This window comes from Dendrobates tinctorius, unplaced genomic scaffold (assembly GCF_039654945.1).
Source record: "Dendrobates tinctorius isolate UK_male_01 unplaced genomic scaffold, ASM3965494v1 ptg000223l, whole genome shotgun sequence".
Lineage (NCBI taxonomy): Eukaryota > Metazoa > Chordata > Amphibia > Anura > Dendrobatidae > Dendrobates > Dendrobates tinctorius.
The window spans coordinates 21249330-21272241 of record NW_027361890.1 but is presented as its reverse complement, the minus strand read 5'-3'; the positions used below and the strand labels follow the sequence as shown (position 1 = coordinate 21272241).

The 22912-nt window shown below is 47.0% G+C and overlaps 1 protein-coding gene across 1 annotated transcript; it reads right to left on the bottom strand.

Annotated features, from left to right (window-relative positions):
* Nucleotides 1-7749: 7749 nt before the first annotated feature.
* Nucleotides 7750-22896, bottom strand: PIGT (phosphatidylinositol glycan anchor biosynthesis class T). The gene is made up of 12 exons (XM_073555384.1): nucleotides 22636-22896; nucleotides 18157-18334; nucleotides 16334-16461; nucleotides 15209-15312; nucleotides 15047-15133; nucleotides 14821-14908; nucleotides 14524-14618; nucleotides 13052-13220; nucleotides 12603-12803; nucleotides 9872-10037; nucleotides 9674-9757; nucleotides 7750-9006 (listed from the first exon to the last, which is right to left on the bottom strand). Exons 1-12 carry the CDS (start codon nucleotides 22814-22816, stop codon nucleotides 8754-8756), a joined length of 1734 nt encoding a protein of 577 aa, XP_073411485.1. The 5' UTR covers nucleotides 22817-22896; the 3' UTR covers nucleotides 7750-8753.
* Between the last annotated feature and the right edge of the window lie 16 nt (nucleotides 22897-22912).

Sequence of the window (22912 nt, the reverse complement as noted above, 5' to 3'; positions counted from 1 at the left end):
TGTAATTCTTTGACAGCAAAGCAGTGCAAAATATTGTTTTTTTTTGTGTGACAAGATGTAACACTGTCCAGATATCACAAGTGAATGGTAGTCTATCGAGCAGAAGAACCTTTACTGACCTTCGATATACAGCAGTATCTCATGTCCTTGTCTGTCAGCATCTTTACAACATTGTTGGCCCAGTGTCCCGTTTGTTAGGTAATCCCTGCATGTGTTGTGTCTGTCGAACAGCCGCGGGGGCGCACACATTTTTCTAGTACGCTGAAGACACTCGGTTAGGACCCGAGCATGCTCAGATAACACCTTATCCCAGCACGTTCTCTCATCACTAATGATAATCTGTTGCTTCCTGAATGCCAGTAGTCACATGTCTATAGGGGCAGACACTACAGCATGGGGCAAGAACTGATGGTATAAAGCAATGGTACTGCTGAAAAGAACTTTACACTTTTATTCTTTGGTGTTTGTTTTGTGCAGAAATAACAAAATCAACCGTAGTTATCCCTGCGGCTTCTGTCTTGCCCATTCTTTGTTAATATGGTTGTAGCACTGACGTCACAACTACAGCAATTTCCCACTGCAGCTGGTACCAGCTGTCAGACACCCACCGATCAATAAGTTAGATCAATTCCGATCTTGACTGGTGAACCCCTTTAGTTACATAGAAACCTGACAAAGAATAAGGCTAGATTTGTGAATAGACTGCCACCTAGTGGTTTTATTTGAATGATACATGCCATGTAGTACTAGTATAGCAGTGCAGCACCTTCAGAACGTAGCAGTAAAGCTTAGCCATACAAATAAGATAGCTATAGGCCGAATGTATTATAACAGAACAGAGAGCACCAGAATTGTTTTGAACACCTAAGGAAGCAGAAAAACAAAGCTTACCAGCAACGTGCAAATTGCCTCTTCGGAAAGAAAGAGGACTTTTACTCTACAGCGCCACCTATTGGTAGTAGCGATCCTACAACGGGATTTCTCAGAGCCCATGACAGCACCACGAAGAGAGGGGATCCACCCTTCAGGGACAGGAACCTACAGATAAAAGGGCGGTACCTCTCCCTCGCATCAGTTGGTTTACAGAGCATTGGAGGACCTCCAGGTTAATGACATCGAAATTTATATACTTTATCATATCTCTTATCAGGAAAAAACACCATGCCTATACATAAACACACTACAAACATTAGAAATGTGCTCACCCAAGCGTGATGGGAGGGAATGAACGGGTGCTGTCAAGGGCTCTGAGAAATCCCGTTACCGGTAAGTAACTTCGTTTTTCTCTATCCCCCATGACAGCACCACAGAGAGAATTACAGATATTTGTAACTTAGGGAGGGGACAACAGCCTGAAGAACCCTTCTCCCGAAGGTTAGGTCAGAAGCAGATTATAGATCCAGCCGATAGTGCCTAAAAAAGGTTGAAGGTGATGACCAGGTGGTCTCCTTACAGATTTGTTCTATTGATACCTCCGACCTTTCCGCCAAGGAGGTTGCCATTGCTCTTTTGGAATGAGCTTTCAGCCTCTCCGGGATGACATTTCCACTGGATGAGTAGGCCAAGGCTATAGCATCTCTTATCCATCTTGCCAGGGTACTCTTGGAGGCTTTGAGTCCCTTTATAGGTCCCTGGAAACACCCAAAGAGAGATCCTTCCTTCCTATACCTCTGGGTAGACTATAGGTACTGAACCAAACATCTCCTGACATCTAAAGGGGCCTTTACACATAGTGATATCGCTAGCGATATCGCTAAAGCGTCACCGATTTTGTGACGCAACAGCGATATCGCTATGTGTGATACTTACCTCCGACCGGCTCCCCCGCAGTCTGTCGCTGATCGCGCTAGATCGTGCAGCTCCATTTCTCGTCGGGTGCTTCCTGCTGGGCTTCCTGCTGACGCCGACGAGCGACGCGTGGACGCGGGCGGGAGGACGTAAGGATCGCCGCGTCTGAAAGGTAAGTAATGACCGCTGCTGCGTCGCTACATCGCTGTGAGTTCTGCCTGTGTGGCAGCTCACTAGTGACCATTTAGCGATGCACCAGTGATCCTGACCGGGTCGTATCGTTTTCGGGATCGCTGGTGCATCGCTAAATGTAAAGGGGCCTTAAGGTGTGGAATCTTTCTTCTTCCCTATTCCTAGGGTTAGAACAAAAGGAAGGAAGACCTCCTGGGAGCTATGGAAACGAGATGCTACCTTTGATAAGTAGGCCAGGTCAGGTTTTAAAATAACCCTATCATTATCTTTGTGAAGGGAGGACTTGGGGATAAGGCCTGAATATCACTTACCCTCCGGGCTGATGTTAAAGCCACCAGGAGGGCAGTTTTGAAGACAGGACATTTAGAGGAGCTGAATCTAGAGGCTCAAAGGGGGGCCCTGTTAGAGCTGATAGGACTAGATTTAAATCCCAAGATGGACGCCTCTGACTGACTATTGGCCTAGATCTAACGTCGGCTCTGATGAAGCGCGCTACCAACAGGTCACCTGCTACGTCATGATTACATAATGCTCCTAGAGCTGCTACTTGAAATTTTTAAGATACTGACTGCCGGGCCCCGTTCTAGCCCTTTTTGTAGAAACTCAAGGATCGCAGTAATTGGAACCCTATCCTGAACACTTGCACCTGAGGTGGACAGGAACTTTCTCCAGGTCTTACCGTAAGCTCTTGTGGTGACAGATTTTCTACTGTTTAAAAGGGTAGAAACTAAGTTCTCTGAAAAACCTCTTTCTCTTAATAGCGCCCCCTCAAATTCCATGCTGTTAAAGGTTCACTGAACGAGGGTGGAACACTGGCCCCTGGGAAAGGAGGTCCGGGAGATCCGGCAGAACCCAGGGTTCGGTGATCGATAACATCCTCAGCCAGGAGAACCAAGTTCTTTTTGGCCAGAAGGAGGCTATTAATATTAGTCCTGACCCCTCCTCATTGACTTTCCGTAGGACCGCCGGGATGTGGATATTTGAGGGAAAGGCGTATGCCAGACTGAGTCAACGGAATCACGAAGGCATCCAGGACTTGGGGATTCCCCCTGGGATCTAGGGAACAAAATGTTTCCACTTTTTTGCTGAAGACACCTGCAAACAGGTCTGTGACACACACACACACACACACACACACACACATTCTCAAAATCTGCTCGAACACAGATTGGTTCAGAACCAATTTGCCCTGTCTCAATTGATGGCGGCTCAGAAAATCTGCTTTCTGGTTTTCTACCCCCCAAATGTGTAATGCGGAAAGGGACAGAAGATTGTTCTCTTCTAAACTGAAGATCTGGAAAGTGAAGTTCATAAGGGCCCGGGATCTGGTCCTCCCTTGATGATTTAGATAGGCCACTACCACCTGATTGTCCGAGAACACCCGAACATGATGACCCTGCAGAATGTGTAGGAAGTCTGCTAGTGCGTGACCTACTGCCCAAAGTTCATTCTGGTTCGAAGATGCCTCAACCTCCTGGCCTCTCCACACTCCCTGAATGAGCCTGTCGCCCACATGAGCCCCCACCCCGTGGGGCTTGCATCGATGGTAACTACCCAGGATACTTCTTTACCCGTGGAAGCCCTTTGGACAGGTTGTCGGTGTCTTTCCACCAATCTAGGGAATGAATAGTGGCTAGGGCTAGAGTAATGTGGCCCTCTAAGTGACCCCTTAATGTAGTTTGGGTTCTTTAGGATATCCCACTGTAGATCCCCGGTGTGTAATTGTGCCCACTGAACTGCTGGTAAACAGGCAGAAAGGGAACCTAGTAGCGACATGGCCTTCTTCAAGGTCATAGAGGCTCTTGACACTAGATCTATAATCTTCCCTTTTTCTTCGTTGGGAGACAGCATTCCTGCTTCCGGGAGTCCAATGGTAACCCCAGGAATTCCTGTACCATGTTTGGCTCTAGCCTTGATTTTTTTTAGGTTTAGAAGCCAAGTCCAGGTTTGTCAGGGTACTCATTAATCTGTCCACTCTGCAGCGTTGAACTGAATCGCTCGCTATCAAAAAATCGTCCAGGTAGGGGACTATCAAAATGTCCTGTTCTCTGAGGTGAGCCATCATTTCTGCCAATAATTTGGTAAATATCCAGGGGCTACTGATAGCCTGAAGGGAAGGGCTCTGTATTGAAATTCCTTTATTTCCACCCCCATGTGAACCGCTAACCTGAGGAATTTCTGGGATTCTTTGTGAATGGGGACATGATAGTAGGCATCGCTGAGATCTAGGACGGCCATAAAACAGTTCGGAAACAGTACTTTGATGGTCGATTTTATTGATTCCATTTTGAATTTCTGAGTCTTCACACAGCCATTCAGTTTCCGCAGGTTTATTGTCCGATAGGAGCCATCTGGCTTGGTCACTAGGAACAACGTCTCTTTCCTGAGGTGGGACTTCTTGAAGGACAGATTTTCTCACAAGGTCCCTGATCTCGCATTCCAAGGCCTCTTGTTCTTGTGGAGATGATCTCAGGGGAGTTACCACAAATCTCTGGCAAGGGAGGGAGCGGAAGTCTATTTGAAGACCAGCCCTGACCAGGTTCAGTATCCAGGCGCTGTTTGAGATTTTTTGCCAGGGCGGAAGGAAATGGGATATTCTTCCCCCCACCCTGGGAAAACCATCACTTTGAGGCCCTTTTATCTCTGGAAGTTTCCGAAGAGGAAGCCCCTGTCCTTCCTTTTCCCTTCTTCCCATCTATTCTGCTCCCTCAGGGGCCTTCTGTGGAAGAACTTTTTTTTATCCGAAAGGACCGTTTAAGCGATGGGACCCCCAGATTAGGAAAACCCTTCTTATCACCTGCTTTCTGAAGCCTATAGTCCAGTGTTTCCCCGAACAAAAATTGACCCTCACATGGGACGGAGCACAGCTTAAGTTTTGTCTGCAAGTCTCCTGGCCAGCACTTGAGCCACAGAACCCTACGGGCTGCGTTTGAGAGAACTGCAGACTTAGATGTTAACCTGACAGAATCGACTGATGAATCTGCCAGGAAAGCAGCTGCACCTCTTATCAATGGAATAGACTCCAGTATTTTATTCCTGGGCACTCCATCCCATAGCTGCTTTTCCAATTGATCTACCCACACCATAAGGGACCTGGAGGTACATGTTGCTGCTATGGTGGGCCTAATGTCTCCCCCTGCTGATTCCCATGCCTCCCTGAGGAAGGTGTCCACTTTGTTGTCTAAGGGGTCTTTTAATGTCCCCATATCCTCGAAGGGGAGGGCACATTTCTTAGAGGCATTGGCTACTGCAACATCAAGCTTTGGGGCCTTGTCCCATGATGTGGATGCCTCCTCGTCAAAGGGGTACTTTCTCTTAAGGGAAGGCATCAAGGAATTTTTCCTGTCAGGTTTTTCCCACTCTTTCTTAATTAGGCCCCGGATGTTTTCGTTCATGGGGAAAACTTTACGTTTCTTTTGGCCTAACCCCCCCAAACACTATATCCTGAATCGTCTTGTCAGGGCGAGGGTCTATTACTCCCATGGTTGATCTTACTGCTGTTACTAGGGTATCAACTTAATCTAGGGGAAAGCAGTGACGTCCCCGATTCATTGTCCGAGGATGAGGAGAGATCTGGTACATCTGAGGCGATTTCCCCGGAACTAGGGGAATCCGACTGGGAGTGTACGGCAGCTTCCTTTCTTTGGACCTTATCTTCTCAAATATTACTTATTCTATGCAAGAACTACAAAGCTTCTTGTCCCAGGATACCGGTAATGCTCTGTTGCACATAGGACAACACCTACTGTATGTATCGTTTTTGACACTCTTTTTTCCCTAAAAGGAGGAGAGAAGGGGACCTTAATTACACAGTGAACTTTCACGAAGATCACTCACCCTTATGACGCAGCCGCAGGTACCGGTTCAGGAGGATGGATAGGATCTGGAAAGGGCTCTTTCAAGGATGGTGATTTCTCCTTTGGCCCCTGCGGCATTTTGTGGAATGACTGCTGGATCTCCGCTTGTCTGCGGAAGGACGTCTCTCCTGTGGCTCTGGCAGCTGCTGCTGGAGTTGGTGGTGCTGCTGATCGCTGTCCTCCATGATTCTGCAGGACTGCATGCAGCAGGGAGTGCTTGTACACTTCCACTTTTGAATTTGACGCCCAGCGTCGTCACTTCCGGTCTCCCTCCTGTGGCCACGTCACTGCGCATGCGTTGGCCTGGAACCCGGAAGGCCCGCTTTTACTTCCGGAGCGGCGGCCATCTTGAGTCTGCTTTCAGGACACACACTACCCGCGCGTGTTCCCCCGGGAACCTGGTACCCCCTGCGTCCTCTACGGAACGGTGGCCGCACATACCCCTGCTCACCCTGCAAGACCCTTTGGTCCCAGCGGTGGCAGCCTCAGGCATAGCACCAGCTGTGACAGGGGCCTCTCTGCTGCTGGAACTCGGACTGGCCGACCCTGGATCCGGAATCTTCAGTATCTTCCTGCAGGTACCGCACACTGAAGGTTCCCCGTCAGGGACAGGAAACCAACTGATGCGAGGGAGAGGTACCGCCCTTTTATCTGTAGGCTCCCTGTCGGGCAGATTCCCCTTTCTCTGTGGTGCTGTTAAAGCCCCCGTTACACAGTGAGAATCGCTAGCAATATCGCTGAAACGTCACTGGTTTTGTGACGCAGCAGCGATATCGCTATGTCTGATACTTACCTGTGACCGACTCCGCCGCTGGTTATCGCTGATCGCGCGAGAAGGTTCTGGACCATTTCTCGTCATCAGCTTCCTGCTGGGCTTCCTGTGGTGCCGACGAGCGATGCGTGGACGCGGGCGGGAGGACGTCAGGATCACCGCGTCTGACAGGTAAGTAGCGACCCCTGCGATGTCGCTGGTGAGATCTGCCTGTGTGGCAGCTCACTAGCGACCACTTAAAGATGCACCAGCGATCCATATCGTTGTCGGGATCGCTGGTGCATTGCTTAGTGTAACGGTACCCTAAAAGGGGGATAGAGAAATAATAATAATAATGAATGATGCCCTTCACACTAATGATGAGAAGAGCAGCTGACGGGAATGAGAAGGAAAGATGAGATTAATGGAATTTATGTAGTCAGTAAATATACAGGTTGCATTCTTACCATGCACAAATTATAGATGTATATTATGTACCAGCCATAGCAACGATCTGATTAACCTTTTTTATTTCTTTCATTATTTGTAAGTTTTGTATTGTAAAGCAGGGTATTTGACCCCATGTTTTTGATTTTTCTTGCTTTGCCATGATTTTTTTTTCCAGTATCTGGGCTTTCGAATGTTTCCGGTGTTTTAACAGGTGATAAACTTCTATCAAGAATTTTTTAAACACCTTGGGAATCGGAGTGATGTAAGGGAATGCATAGGTTTTGGTGAACTCTAATTGAGAAAACCGCATTATCACCACAAATTCTATTCCAGTCCAAGCCTACCACCGCTCCATCCACCTTCTTGGAGCTGGGCGAAAAAGGTATGAGAACATCAAAAGCTGCAAATCTGAGTGCAGTCTAGAGTTACACCAAAATTATACATCATTTATTTAGTGACAGGGTCTGGAATCAGTAAGACTTTTTTTCCCCATACATTAGTTTCAACCTTGCAATCCATTGGATTTGCTAACTGTGCGAGATCCTTGTCCCAGATCCAACTGAAAATCCTAAGTCAGAACATGGAAGTTGAAGGAGATGGATTCATGCCTGGGCAGAACAGTTGTCCTCTTTAATAACAGACGTGTTGGATGCGCATATACTCAGCTTGGTACTGGTGTTGGAAGAACAATCCAAGAAACTAGAGACCATACACTTTTTAAGTTAGTTTTTATTTACAAAATCAAATTACCCAACCTCAGGTATTTCAGGAAGAAGTGGTGGAACATGAAGTCCACACCTTGTCGGATATGAAGATTTTCCACACCTAAAATTTTGAAGCAAACCAGCATGGAGTGAAATCTGCAGCTCCACTTAATTCACGCTGCAGATTGCTCCTCTGTATTAGTTCATTGGTATTGTAATACGCAGATTTTAAATCTAAAAAATTTGTGGCATATCCAACCCATGTGGATATATCCTGAAAGGAAAACACACCTCTCCATCCTGGCACTGAAATGGGACTATATATTTGTCACCTTACCTGCTGCCCTTCTTTTCCATGCCAGGGTGGAAGGCCACCTTAAAATGGTGATACTTCCTTTTTTTTTTTTATTGATGACTGTTAAATAGATGGATAGTGGAGAATTGAAAAAAAAAAAAAATCATGATACTTCATGCCCCAGGCTTCTTGTAGATTTCCAGATTCCAGGAACTTCCATTTATGGCTTTTTTTTTTTTTTTTGAAATGTCACTCAATACACAAGCATTGTATGTGCTGAAGTACAAGCTACGGATATCTATGAACAAGTGTTTGGGCACGTACATGACCCGTCAAAGACAGTTCATTCTGAAAATCATTGTAGTCTTCATTATTGGTTGCCCACCCCTTTAAATAAATACAACATACCATAACTCTCCCCAATATGAATCATTATAACAGACTTAAACACCTCTCTAATGAAACATCAAATACAACGCACCACTCTTGTTTGGAAATGTGGTGTGGTCCTCCACCCGAAAACCATACCTTGGAAAAATTAGCCATCTTTGAAAGAAATATGTATACCAAAAACATCTTGTAATTGTGACTTTGGGACAAACTTTTAGCCAAGAGTCTCTTAAAGTCACAGATATTAATAGGAGTTATGTGATGGATAGTTTGGTAGTAATAGGCCAAAAGATGACTAGGGAAACAAAACTGGCTCCATTCTACCATCATAGAGGTGCAACACCACGCAGTCTGCGTATGATATTGGCTATCTTCTTTACCAGTCCACCCCTGTTGTGGTCCTCCACTTGAAAAGTCCTTGTGAGAAGGTTGTAGAAAGAGCCGTAGCCCACAGCCACCACAGTACAAGTCAGACAGATGACATTATAGGGCATGCTGAAGTCTGGAGTTGGAAGGTTCACCAGTAAGGGCTCGGTGTACAGCCGTATAAAGTAGCTGGAGCCATCTGAGGTAGGGAATCTGACAAAAAGAGACATGGACAATAAGAGGAACAAGTTCTGTGGCGCACATTTATATGAATGAGCAACCACATAATATGATAGCGCAGGGACACATCACTGCTATGGGGAACGGATGGTAGTCCTAAGCAGGGTCCACTTATATGATAGGCTTGGTTCCGAGTGACACATTGCTTAGTGTCTCCTCCCATTCACATCACGATTTTTGCTACACATTTAGCATGTTTGCTGAGAAAGCACTAACTGTAGCATCTGTCACAGCTTTCATTTCAAGGGGTTTCCCGAACTGTAGTCAAATTTCTGAATTGTCACATGCGCAGAATGGCAGGGGTCTTCTGAATTCCCAGTGAATGAGTGGTCACATGATCACAAGTATGCGATTTGCATTATCAATATCGTATTGAGCGAAGCGGATCGGAATCTAGTTGGTACGTGACCACAAATGTGCGTATCGCATACATGTGATCTGGTGAGCTTTTCTTGGCCCCTAATGTACACACAGACTGAAAAGATATGAACACAGCCTTACTTGTATTTACTTATTTCTTTCATATTGTCTAGTAACCACGCTCTTCTTCTCTAGGTTACTACCAACTCACTACATGGTGCTACATTTAGAGAAGTAACTTGCATTACTTCTCACCGTGAAATGATGTCTAGATACTTACAGCGTTGAAAAAAGCGGGCTTGCTTCTAGCTCGTCGGTCTTTACATTACTTATACTGGGGATCAGGACACTCAGTACTGAAGGACTACACAGAAAGACATTTTAGGATATTTTTTGGGGAAGGGAGAAAAAGCAATGGCTGTAAAAGAAAGAAAAAAACAAAAAAACAAAAAACAACAACGAAGTGTAGGTATTTCACCTGATATAAAATCCATGGTTTGGGTCAGGAGGGTATTCAGTCCACTTCAGCAGCGCCCTCTCAAACTGTATGCTAATCTTAGTGACTGAATTAGGAGGCAGCTGGATTAACATCTCTAAAAGATGAGGGCGCTGACGGTCCTTGGCTGGCACGTAGTGAATATAGCCTGGAAAAGAAAGCGGGAGGGTGGAGGGCTTATTATTGGCCAAAGATCAAAGTGGTCATCCATGACTTCTCCTTAGGATAGCTCATCAATATTTGATCGGTGTGGGTCCAGCACCCCAAACGATTAGCTAAAACTTGCTCCGGCTTTATCTCCCATTTACAGTTGTGGCCAAAAGTATTGACACCCCTGCAATTCTGTCAGATAATACTCAGTTTCTTCCTGAAAATGATTGCAAACACAAATTCTTTGTTATTATCTTCATTTAATTTGTCTTAAATGAAAAAACACAAAAAGAATTGTCCTAAAGCCAAATTGGATATAATTCCACACCAAACATAAAAAAGAGGGTGGACAAAAGTATTGGCACTGTTCGAAAAATCATGTGATGCTTCTCTAATTTGTGTAATTAACAGCACCTGTAACTTACCTGTGGCACCTAACAGGTGTTGGCAATAACTAAATCACACTTGCAGCCAGTTGACATGGATTAAAGTTGACTCTGTCCTGTGTCTTAGTGTGTACCACATTGAGCATGGAGAAAAGAAAGAAGACCAAAGAACTATCTGAGGACTTGAGAAACCAAATTGTGAGGAAGCATGAGCAATCTCAAGGCTACAAGTCCATCTCCAAAGACCTGAATGTTCCTGTGCCTACCGTGCGCAGTGTCATCAAGAAGTTTAAAGCCCATGGCACTGTGGCTAACCTCCCTAGATGTGGACAGAAAAGAAAAATTGACAAGAGATTTCAACGCAAGATTGTGCAGATGTTGGATAAAGAACCTCGACTAACATCCAAACAAGTTCAAGCTGCCCTGCAGTCCGAGGGTACAACCGTGTCAACCCGTACTATCCGCCGGCGTCTGAATGAAAAGGGACTGTATGGTAGGAGACCCAGGAAGACCCCACTTCTTACCCCGAGACATAAAAAAGCCAGGCTGGAGTTTGCCAAAACTTACCTGAAAAAGCCTAAAACGTTTTGGAAGAATGTTCTCTGGTCAGATGAGACAAAAGTAGAGCTTTTTGGGCAAAGGCATCAACATAGAGTTTACAGGAGAAAAAAAAAGAGGCATTCAAAGAAAAAAAAACACGGTCCCTACATTCAAACATGGTGGAGGTTCCCTGATGTTTTGGGGTTGCTTTGCTGCCTCTGGCACTGGACTGCTTGACAGTGTGCATGGCATTATGAAGTCTGAAGACTACCAACAAATTTTGAAGCATAATGTAGGGCCCAGTGTGAGAAAGCTGGGTCTCCCTCAGAGGTCATGGGTCTTCCAGCAGGACAATGACCCAAAACACACTTCAAAAAGCACTAGAAAATGGTTTGAGAGAAAGCACTGGAGACTTCTAAGGTGGCCAGCAATGAGTCCAGACCTGAATCCCATAGAACACCTGTGGAGAGATCTAAAAATGGCAGTTTCGAGAAGGCACCCTTCTAATATCAGGGACCTGGAGCAGTTTGCCAAAGAAGAATGGTCTAAAATTCCAGCAGAGCATTGTAAGAAACTCATTGATGGTTACCGGAAGCGGTGGGTCGCAGTTATTTTGGCTAAAGGTTGTGCAACCAAGTATTAGGCTGAGGGTGCCAATACTTTTGTCTTGCCCATTTTTGGAGTTTTGTGTGAAATGATCAATGTTTTGCTTTTTGCTTCATTCTCTTTTGTGTTTTTTCATTTACGACAAATTAAATGAAGATAATAATACCAAAGAATTTGTGATTGCAATCATTTTCAAGAAGAAACTGAGTATTATCTGACAAAATTGCAGGGGTGTCAATACTTTTGGCCACAACTGTAAGTGAATAGACGATCAGGTGCAGTACTAGCCGCTAAGTGATGTTCGGAGCTTCCATGTTCCACCCTCTTCATCATTTATGGTAGATATAGCTGCTGTCAAAGCAAATTCTGCTGGTCACGACACCGATATCAAGGTGTCAGGATCGCTAGTAAGTCGCTATGTGATCGCTGGTGAGCTGTCACACAGACAGCTTCACCAGCGATCAGCACAGCGATGCCGAGCGCCCGGCATCGCTGGCCATCCTGTAAAAAATAGAATCAAAATAAAAAATATAGTTATTCTCACCATCCAATGTCCCGCGCAGTCTTCCGGCCTCTCTCCACGCTCCGGTCCCAGTGATCCTTTGCATGAATGACCGCGAGATGTCACGGTCTCGCGGGATAACAAAGTCTCGCGGTCATTCGTGCAAAGGATCACTGGGACCGGAGCGTGGAGAGAGGCGGGATGGCTGAACGGGACGTCAGAAAGTGAGAATAACTATATTTTTTATTTTTTTTATTATTTTTTACACCTGATCGCTGGTCTCCCGCTGTCACACACAGCGATGCGTGCTGGCCAGCGGGAGACCAGCGACCAAAGAAATGTCCAGAGATTTCTTGCAGCGATCAGCGATACCGGCAGGGGGGGCCGCTCGCTGATCGCTGTCACACACAGCAATCTCGCTGGTGAGATCGCTGTTACGTCACAAAAGTTGTGACTCAGCAGCGATCTCGCTACCGAGATTGCTTAGTGAGACGGGGCCTTAAGGCTGCCCAGTTTCTGACACACTTACTAGGTTTGTTTTCTTTGCCTTTGGTAATTATAGTCAGCGTGTGCACATATAGGCGGAGATACCAGGGAACTGTCTCCAGGAACATGACAGGAAAAGCTCTGTATGGATGGTTGTTGTAAATCATGGTATTAATCACTCCCGTCTGAAGACCATAGCCACTAACATAGCGTTCAGCATGGAAGACGGGCGGTCGTGGTTGACCTAGTAGAGACATATAAAAGATCTTATTGTTACTTACATGTTTTATTACAGCGGTAAGCGCAAAATACATACACCATTATAAATGAAAAAACACGGCAACCCTCTTAATCTCAGGAATGTGGATGTCCTGACAACCAGACTTTTTGCCTGTAGTCACAGGCTGTAGAAGCAGGAGCAGCAACAACGGACTTTTCACTGGGTGGCTGAATTCTAAGACAATGGTGCCAATAGCATCTTGTAACACTCACCAGAGTCAGAACCTCCTTTCCACTTTAGTGCCACATTTAAGTTTCTAGAGGTGTTGAAAAGCTCTGGTTCTAGAAGGTCAAACAATGTATACACCCTTTGATCTCCATGGACGGGAACACCGACATCTAGAGATGACAGCGGTGTGACTTCAAATAGGTCAATTTCTTTCTACAAAAGTAGAGAATTGTGTAGTTAGTATAAGGCCGGTTTACCATGTCCAGCAATCATGGTCCGAGCATGAGGCCTTAGAGTTTGCTTCAGGAGACCTCTGGCTGATGCTTGCTCGGACCATGAATGACGGGCATGTGAAACCAGCCTTAGGCAGTGTTAAAAGATCATGTTTAGAGGCTTTGTCAGAGGTACATGTGGAGAAAATCTCCTATCATATCCCCTTATATACACATACATACTGATCCAATGGCAGTGTGTCAATAATGCTGTATTGAGAACATAGTGCAGATGAATGCTTTTCTATTGCCACAATGACAACTGATGCCCCTGAAGGCGTTTGTACGGCTAAGAAAATCCATTTACACATATTCTAATTGGAGGATCTGAACTCTCCTGCATTACACAGACTGCTCACTGTTTGATAAAAAAAAAGAACCTAAAAAAATAGGGTCCACACACCTTTAGTATTAAATTAATGTATAGGTGCAGAAATTTGTTATGTGACCAATATATGAACATATACGTACACGATGCGGCAGCACACTGCAATTAATGAATACATGAACTTCAATATTGCTCAAAACATTAAAACGTGAGATACTTAGCATTATTTAAGAGCACAAAAGCCATCCAACCGCGTCAAGGTGACCTTTAATACGGAAGATCCCTATCACTATTGTCCTAACTCTCCATGTGACAAACCAGCCTCATCTGAATGGGAGGAGTGAAAATGACACCAGGCATAGTTCGCGATTAAGGCCTTGTATAGGAAAGATGGGTGGATAAGGGTGCTGAGCCTGAAGGGAACCACATCCCATATGTACTACAAAAAAAAAAAAATGGAGCCACCACATGGTTAGTATTAAATTAATTCATTGATGAGGCTGGTTTGGCACATGGAGAGGCAGGTTATTAGTAATTAGAGGCCATTCATATTTAGGTACACTTTGACATGGTTGGATGGCTTTTGAGCTCTTTGATCAAAAAGCGCCAAGTACCTTACATATTTAACGTATGCAGCAATACTGGAGTTCATTAATCATAGTGTGCTAACGCACAGTGTATGTATAAGTGTGTTGATTGTATCTGAAAGGTGTCATTCATAGACAATAAAACTAACAGATACTGACTTTAAGCCAGTGTTTCGGCCCACGCATACCTCTAGGCAGCCAGCAATTGCTTGCAGTGCTCATGCACTTAGATGTTATGTGATCAGATGACCAGAAAGGGTTCTCATTTCCAGTGCAGTTTGGAAAGTAAAAGCAGAACTCAAACCCAAGGTGTTCCAGCATTTGCCTACCTCGTCATATCCAGAGTCCACGTAGATTTTGCTTTGAGTTGCCAGAGGACAAGGCTCAGTTACTGTTCGGCTGAACATCTTAAAGAGCGACCAGTCTGTAGGACACAAAGTGACAGTGATGAAATAAATGGACAGAAGTCTGTAAGAGGAGACATTCACTGAGGAGAAAACTGTAGGGTGGAAGCAGGAATTTGTGTGGAATATTCACAGACTAGATACCCAAGAAGGAGCAGAGTCATACACATGATATACTAAAGGATATTTATTGGGGCCCATTAGTCACAATCACTACAATACCTCTTTTCCCCTGTCCATTGGTATACATATCAAACACCACAGTTAAGGTTTGTCTCAACTCCCAGGAGATCGCTGAGCAACCTGCATCCTAAAAATAAAAGAGGAAACGAGGCCATAGAAATGATTACAGAATACAAGCTGCCAAACTGTAGCCAACAATCTGCTGACGAGTCAGAGAATAGGTAGTGATATTGGGAAAAGCCGGTTAAAGCTACACGTGACTTACCCGACATACTGGCCGGATGTGCACGGACTGAGAGTGGTAGCTGCTGTGATACAGACGTTCGGCCTCCAGCAGAGAAGCCAGTCCAACCTGTGATGAGAAGACGAGGCATGAATACTCAGGAATCCGCCATGTCATTACCCTACAGTATCTCTATATAGTTACCTTAGAACCACAAGGCAGTAACTTCTTCCATGGGGTGAGATTTTCGGTGCACACGATCTCCCTGGGTAACATGGCGTATCTCAGGAGGTGGTGGTGATCTGTAACTGCAGAATGTGAAGAGAGGCATCAGTCCAACAATTACTGTCCCATCAGTCAAGAAATTAAAACCTGGTATTAAGTGCTGCCAAAGCATCTCAGACCCTTTGAGGAATGGACAACACAAAACCTTGGAGAGTGTCTGGTGGCATTTGGCACTTGGAGGTCTACAAATGAAACTATTTGAAGGTTGTTTTCCAGAACCTGTGCATAGGTCATCAATATCAAAATGTATAAATACACTTTTGGCACTCAACTTTGAATGGTAGAGAGTTTTTATTCGCAGTCACACTAGACGTTTCGGTCAAACCACATTGACCTTTCTCAATACACCGACTGCTCTTGTGACGTAGGAGTAAGTGACCTCGACATGTGAGGAATAATTGATGACCCACGATTGGCGTGATTAAGTTGTGTGAGGTTCTATTTGAGTCCTAAATAGACCTGCGGTGAACATTTGTCAAAGTACAGGTTTCAAGTCTCGTGCCAAAAATTTATTTATACATTACTCTGGTGTGGGAACCTTTTTTGTGCACCACTTCAGCTGTGCCACGGTTATACATTTATCAATATCAAAATAACGGAACAATCCTTTAATATTGGTGCTCATGAGCTGTCAGAGGTGGACAGGGGGTCTGAAAGGATAACCTGCCTGTTGTGCAGCTACCTAGCCTCATATGTGATGTAATCTAAGTTCTGACACCTCCATTATCACCAGCAATTTGTGTTATCGAACCAGAAAGGCGAGTCTCTGCTGCCCTCACACATAAATGAGTCTTGGGTGCCCCTGATCTTTCATTGGACCACTATTGGTAGGTACTAACCACTGTATATTTGGACCACCCCACAAGACCAGCCATTTGGCGATGTTTTTCCTGAAGAGGTTTTTAAAAAACTCCTGGTGATAATGAAACCACACTTGGGTAAAGGGCACTTGGGTGACGTCAGAGGAAAGATGTGGATGAAAGGGACAGAGACAAGGGATTAGTAGAGGGTCTACATGCTGACAAGCGATACTCATACACTGACCATTGGCCAATCCCAAAGGCTTGAAGGACGCAGTTGGAGTCACGGTGTTAGTGGAGTCTATGAAGTTTAGTGAGGCGCAGAAGATTCCGGATAAGATATTAGTCAGCTCCTTCCAATTTCTGTCCACACTGAAATTACAAATGTAACCTCATCAACAGAAGAGACGGGACCATTATATCTGTTATCAGAGCAGAGGTACAATGAAGCTCCTCTAATAATACATGAGATTACACAATGGATATAAAAAGTCTACACACCCCTGTTAAAGGACCAGTTTTTTGTCAAGTAAAAAAAAAAAAAAAAAAAAAATGTGCCAAGAAGAATAATTTCGGAACTTTTTCTACCTTTTTCTGATTTGGAGGTATGCTTAAGGTTGTTGTGGTGCTGAAAGATTAAATTCCTCCATCTTTTTCTAGAGGACTGAAGATTTTTTTTTCCCAAAATTGACTGATATTTGAAACTGTACATAATTTCTTCCGCCTTGTCTAAAGTCCCAGTTGCAGCTGCTGAAACACAGCACCAAAGAATAATGCTGCCTCAACCATACTTCACTGTGAGTATGGTGTTCTTTTGATGATGTGCAGTGTTGGCTTTTCACCAAACATAAGTTTTGGAATTATGACCAAAAAGTTCAACCTGGTGTCATGAGAACATAACCCGTTTTCACACATGCTTTTGGCAGATTGATGTAGGTTTTTGCAAAATATATATGGCCTTGGATGGGGTTTTTTTTGGAAGAAAAGGTTTCCATCTTGTCACCCCACAGGCCAGATATTTGAAGAATATACAAGATTCTTATCAAACACAGTACTCCTAGTACTAATCAAAACTTCCTGCAGCTGCTTTAATGTTGTTATGGGCCCTTGGCCGCCTCCTGGACCTGTTTTGGTCTATTTTTGAGGGTCTTCCAGTTCTTTTTTAATGTCACTGTTCTGCCAAATGTAAGTCAATTCTTGCTGTCTTCAGTGTTCCATTGTACATCTAAAGCCTTGGAAAAATTATTTTGTACATTTCTCCTGACCGATAATCTAACAATGAGATCTCTTTGCTGTGTTGCAAGCTGTTTATTGGCAATAACTTGATTTATAATGCAAATAAGAAAATGCCAAGAAAATCCGGCTAGAACTGGGGTTTATGAAAATCACTGTAAATGATGGCAGTGGAGTACTGATAACAACTTATCACGTAAATGTGATTGGCTAATTCTGAACACAACCACATCCCCAATTAAAATTGGGTGTTCATAATTATGCAACCACATGATTTTAGCGTTGTTATTTTTATTTTCTCTCTCAAAATAATTTCAGTTTCTCGATAGATTGTATGGATTATGTGTGATATCAAAAGGTGGAAAAAGTTCTGAAATGATTCTTCTTGGTAGGATTTTATTTCTTACAGGACAAAACCCTGGCATGTTAACAGGGGTGTGTAGACTTTTATATCCACTGTATGTACAGCCACTACAAGTCTAGAAGGGATTGCCCTAAAGCAACACCTGGTGCTCAGCTGAAGCTGCAGGGAATATATAGTAATACACAGGAACATTCAGAGTGGGAACGCGCCATGTCTACCAGAGTGGGATACAGCCCTTGTAGGTGCCCCACTCTGACCAAAGCCAGTTTCACTCATCCGACATTAATGGTCTGAGTACAGACTGATGGATCCACATGGGCCACTGGTCTCTTGACCCAAATTCAACAGCCTCATAGGTCAGGGGACCCTTAGTCGGTCGGGACATTGTGATCTGTAGTTGAAGTGTGAAATTGACTGAATAGAGTTGCTCCTTCTATGATGCCTACATGCAGTAACACATCAGTACTTACTCTGTGACAGATTCTTGAAACCAGACCCAAAGCTCAGCCCCAGCGGGGGCCTGCAGGAGGGGCTGCCCCCAGGATCTTGTGCGCCAGAACCCTTGGGTGAAGGATAGATGCAGCTCCTGGATGGAGTATTTGGAGATCACCTGGCCTAGAACCTTAGGAAATAACCTGTAGTGAGAAACTGAGACAGAAGAATGGAGTAAGGCTGGGATCACTCATGCAAGGAATACGGCCGAGTCTTGCATGCTAATACTCGGCACTCGGAAGCGGAGCGTGCGGCTCCATGTATAGCTATGCGGCCGCACGATCCAATCCGAGTGCCGGGAGCAGTGCCAGATAATAACATGTGAGACTCGGCCATATTCCTCACATGTGTGATCCTGGCCTAAGACTGTGCCGGGGAACCGCTCACCTGCGCCAGGGTGCCGCTCATCTGCCGTATTCCTCGCATGTGTGATCCTAGCCTAACACTGAGCCAGGGCACCGCTCACCTGCGCCAGGGTGCCGCTCATCTACCGTATTCCTCGCATGTGTGATCCTAGCCTAACACTGAGCCAGGGCACCGCTCACCTGCGCCAGGGTGCCGCTCATCTGCCGTATTCCTCGCATGTGTGATCCTAGCCTAACACTGAGCCAGGGTACCGCTCACCTGCGCCAGGGTGCCGCTCATCTACCGTATTCCTCGCATGTGTGATCCTAGCCTAACACTGAGCCAGGGCACCGCTCACCTGCGCCAGGGTGCCGCTCATCTGCCGTATTCCTCGCATGTGTGATCCTAGCCTAACACTGAGCCAGGGTACCGCTCACCTGCGCCAGGGTGCCGCTCATCTGCCGTATTCCTCGCATGTGTGATCCTAGCCTAACACTGAGCCAGGGCACCGCTCACCTGCGCCAGGGTGCCGCTCATCTGCCGTATTCCTCGCATGTGTGATCCTAGCCTAACACTGAGCCAGGGTACCGCTCACCTGCGCCAGGGTGCCGCTCATCTACCGTATTCCTCGCATGTGTGATCCTAGCCTAACACTGAGCCAGGGCACCGCTCACCTGCGCCAGGGTGCCGCTCATCTGCCGTATTCCTCGCAGGGCTGTGGAGTCGGAGTCGTGGAGTCGTTGCTCATTTTGGTGGAGTCGGAGTCGGTATAAAATGGACCGACTTCGACTCCTAAAATATATAATAAATTGGGTACAGTAATTCAATGCAGGATGTGCTGAATATTTTTTCATAGGAGTTTGGGAAAGTTATGAAATGTCCTATAAATGGCTGTTCTATTCCTGATCTAAGGCTACATTCACACACAGCGTTTTTCCTGTGTTTTTTGAGGATACGTTTTTCAGCTGCAAAAGCTGATCATCTTTTTAAAAAACCGCATCACCTGAAAGGTTTTTGAGCTCATAGATAATGTTTTCAATAGCAAAAGCAGATTAGAAAGCTGCTCTATCTATCCATTTATCCATATCTGTCTATCCATATCGTATCTGTACCAAAAAGAATGAAAACCGGGTAGTACACCAATATATATTCTGTTCTATCTAAATATCTTGATTATTGGATCATAAAAATGATTAAATGTCTGAGGTTTACATTGTACTACAATAAATTTTTCACTTAAATATAAGCAATATGTGTGGGAGTCGGAGTCGGAGAGTCGGTGTAAGGGAAATTGAGGAGTCGGAGTCGCAGGTTTGGCTTACCGACTCCACAGCCCTGATTCCTCGCATCTGTGATCCTAGCCTAACACTGAGCCAGGGCACCGCTCATCTGCCATATTCCTCGCATGTGTGATCCCAGCCTAACACTGAGCCAGGGCACCGCTCACCTGCGCCAGGGTGCCGCTCATCTGCCGTATTCCTCGCATGTGTGATCCCAGCCTAACACTGAGCCAGGGCACCGCTCACCTGCGCCAGGGTGCCGCTCATCTGCCGTATTCCTCGCATGTGTGATCCTAGCCTAACACTGAGCCAGGGCACCGCTCACCTGAGCCAGGGCACCGCTCACCTGCCGTATTCCTCGCATGTGTGATCCCAGCCTAAGACTGAGCCAGGGCACCGCTCACCTGCCGTATTCCTCGCATGTGTGATCCCAGCCTAAGACTGAGCCAGGGCACCGCTCACCTGACGTATTCCTCGCATGTGTGATCCCAGCCTAAGACTGAGCCAGGGCACCACTCAACTGCCGTATTCCTCGCATGTGTGATCCCAGCCTAACATTGAGCCAGGGCACCGCTCACCTGCCGTATTCCTCGCATGTGTGATCCCAGCCTAACACTGAGCCAGGGCACCGCTCACCTGCCGTATTCCTCGCATGTGTGATCCCAGCCTAACATTGAGCCAGGGCACCGCTCACCTGCCGTATTCCTCGCATGTGTGATCCCAGCCTAACATTGAGCCAGGGCACCGCTCACCTGCCGTACTCCTCGCATGTGTGATCCCAGCCTAACACTGAGCCAGGGCACCGCTCACCTGCCGTATTCCTCGCATGTGTGATCCCAGCCTAACACTGAGCCAGGGCACCGCTCACCTGCCGTATTCCTCGCATGTGTGATCCCAGCCTAACACTGAGCCAGGGCACCGCTCACCTGCCGTATTCCTCGCATGTGTGATCCCAGCCTAACACTGAGCAAGGGCACCGCTCACCTGCCGTATTCCTCGCATGTGTGATCCCAGCCTAACACTGAGCCAGGGCTCCACTCACCTGCCGTATTCCTCGCATGTGTGATCCCAGCCTAACACTGAGCCAGGGCACCGCTCACCTGCCGTATTCCTCGCATGTGTGATCCCAGCCTAACACTGAGCCAGGGCACCGCTCACCTGCCGTATTCCTCGCATGTGTGATCCCAGCCTAACACTGAGCCAGGGCACCGCTCACCTGCCGTATTCCTCGCATGTGTGATCCCAGCCTAACACTGAGCAAGGGCACCGCTCACCTGCCGTATTCCTCGCATGTGTGATCCCAGCCTAACACTGAGCCAGGGCTCCACTCACCTGCCGTATTCCTCGCATGTGTGATCCCAGCCTAACACTGAGCCAGGGCACCGCTCACCTGCCGTATTCCTCGCATGTGTGATCCCAGCCTAACACTGAGCCAGGGCACCGCTCACCTGCCGTATTCCTCGCATGTGTGATCCCAGCCTAACATTGAGCCAGGGCACCGCTCACCTGCCGTATTCCTCGCATGTGTGATCCCAGCCTAACATTGAGCCAGGGCACCGCTCACCTGCCGTACTCCTCGCATGTGTGATCCCAGCCTAACACTGAGCCAGGGCACCGCTCACCTGCCGTATTCCTCGCATGTGTGATCCCAGCCTAACACTGAGCCAGGGCACCGCTCACCTGCCGTATTCCTCGCATGTGTGATCCCAGCCTAACACTGAGCCAGGGCACCGCTCACCTGCCGTATTCCTCGCATGTGTGATCCCAGCCTAACACTGAGCAAGGGCACCGCTCACCTGCCGTATTCCTCGCATGTGTGATCCCAGCCTAACACTGAGCCAGGGCTCCACTCACCTGCCGTATTCCTCGCATGTGTGATCCCAGCCTAACACTGAGCCAGGGCACCGCTCACCTGCCGTATTCCTCGCATGTGTGATCCCAGCCTAACACTGAGCCAGGGCACCGCTCACCTGCCGTATTCCTCGCATGTGTGATCCCAGCCTAACACTGAGCCAGGGCTCCACTCACCTGCCGTATTCCTCGCATGTGTGATCCCAGCCTAACACTGAGCCAGGGCACCGCTCACCTGCCGTATTCCTCGCATGTGTGATCCCAGCCTAACACTGAGCCAGGGCACCGCTCACCTGCCGTATTCCTCGCATGTGTGATCCCAGCCTAACATTGAGCCAGGGCACCGCTCATCTGCACCAATGACATGTCTATAAAAGTAAAGTACTGCAGTGAACAGGTACTGGCCCTCTCTGACCTTTCCCGGCGCACTGCAGTACTTCGGCCTTCAACAGGGCAGAGAAGTACGTCTGCACAGGAGTGCAATGCCGGGCAGCGATGAAGCAAGCAGGAGGGTGGCATTACAAGTAGATGGGGAGGCGCCGGGCCCGGACCTGAGACACCCATCAGACCGGACCATCCCCCCCCCCCCCACCTCGGTGAGTATAATAAAAACTTATTTTTCTTATCTTTCAGGTCGGATCGGCATTATAGAATGCTGTAGATAAGCCCTGAAAGGCAGCGGCAAAAACAGGTGACAGGTGCACTTTAACATATGGACGTCAGAGAGGGGTGTCCCTGCTCAAGACCCCCATCTACCAGCAAATGCTGAGTATGCAGGATGCTGTAGGGAAAAAGCATGGCTGGCCAGATAGAATTGGACATGTGAATGATACAGATGGGTGAACCCTGTACAGTAGTGTTCTCACTGTGTGGCCTCCTGGATGCTGGGGAGAGGCGCTCTCATGCAGTCCGACAGCTCGGACCAGTGGCATGGTCTCACTCGCTGCGCACTCCTTCGCCCCTCTCCGGCGCTGCTGTCACCTCTCTCTTTCCGGAGATCCGAGTCCAGGCGGGTCCGGAACTGGAAGGTGGCGGCGATGTCTCCGGAGCGCAGCGGGGTGAGGAGCAGCTCTTCTCGGAAGGGGTCGCCATGAGGCAGGTGTGCGGCGTCACCTCCCTGCGGGGACAGCAGCAGAGCAAGCAGCAGCCACACACCGGCCATAGCCCAGGCTGCAGGAGAAGAGCGCAAGGACCTGCGGTGACGTCAGCACATGTGATCAGTGAGTCACGTGTCTGGGAGGAGTCAGCCTCTGACTGT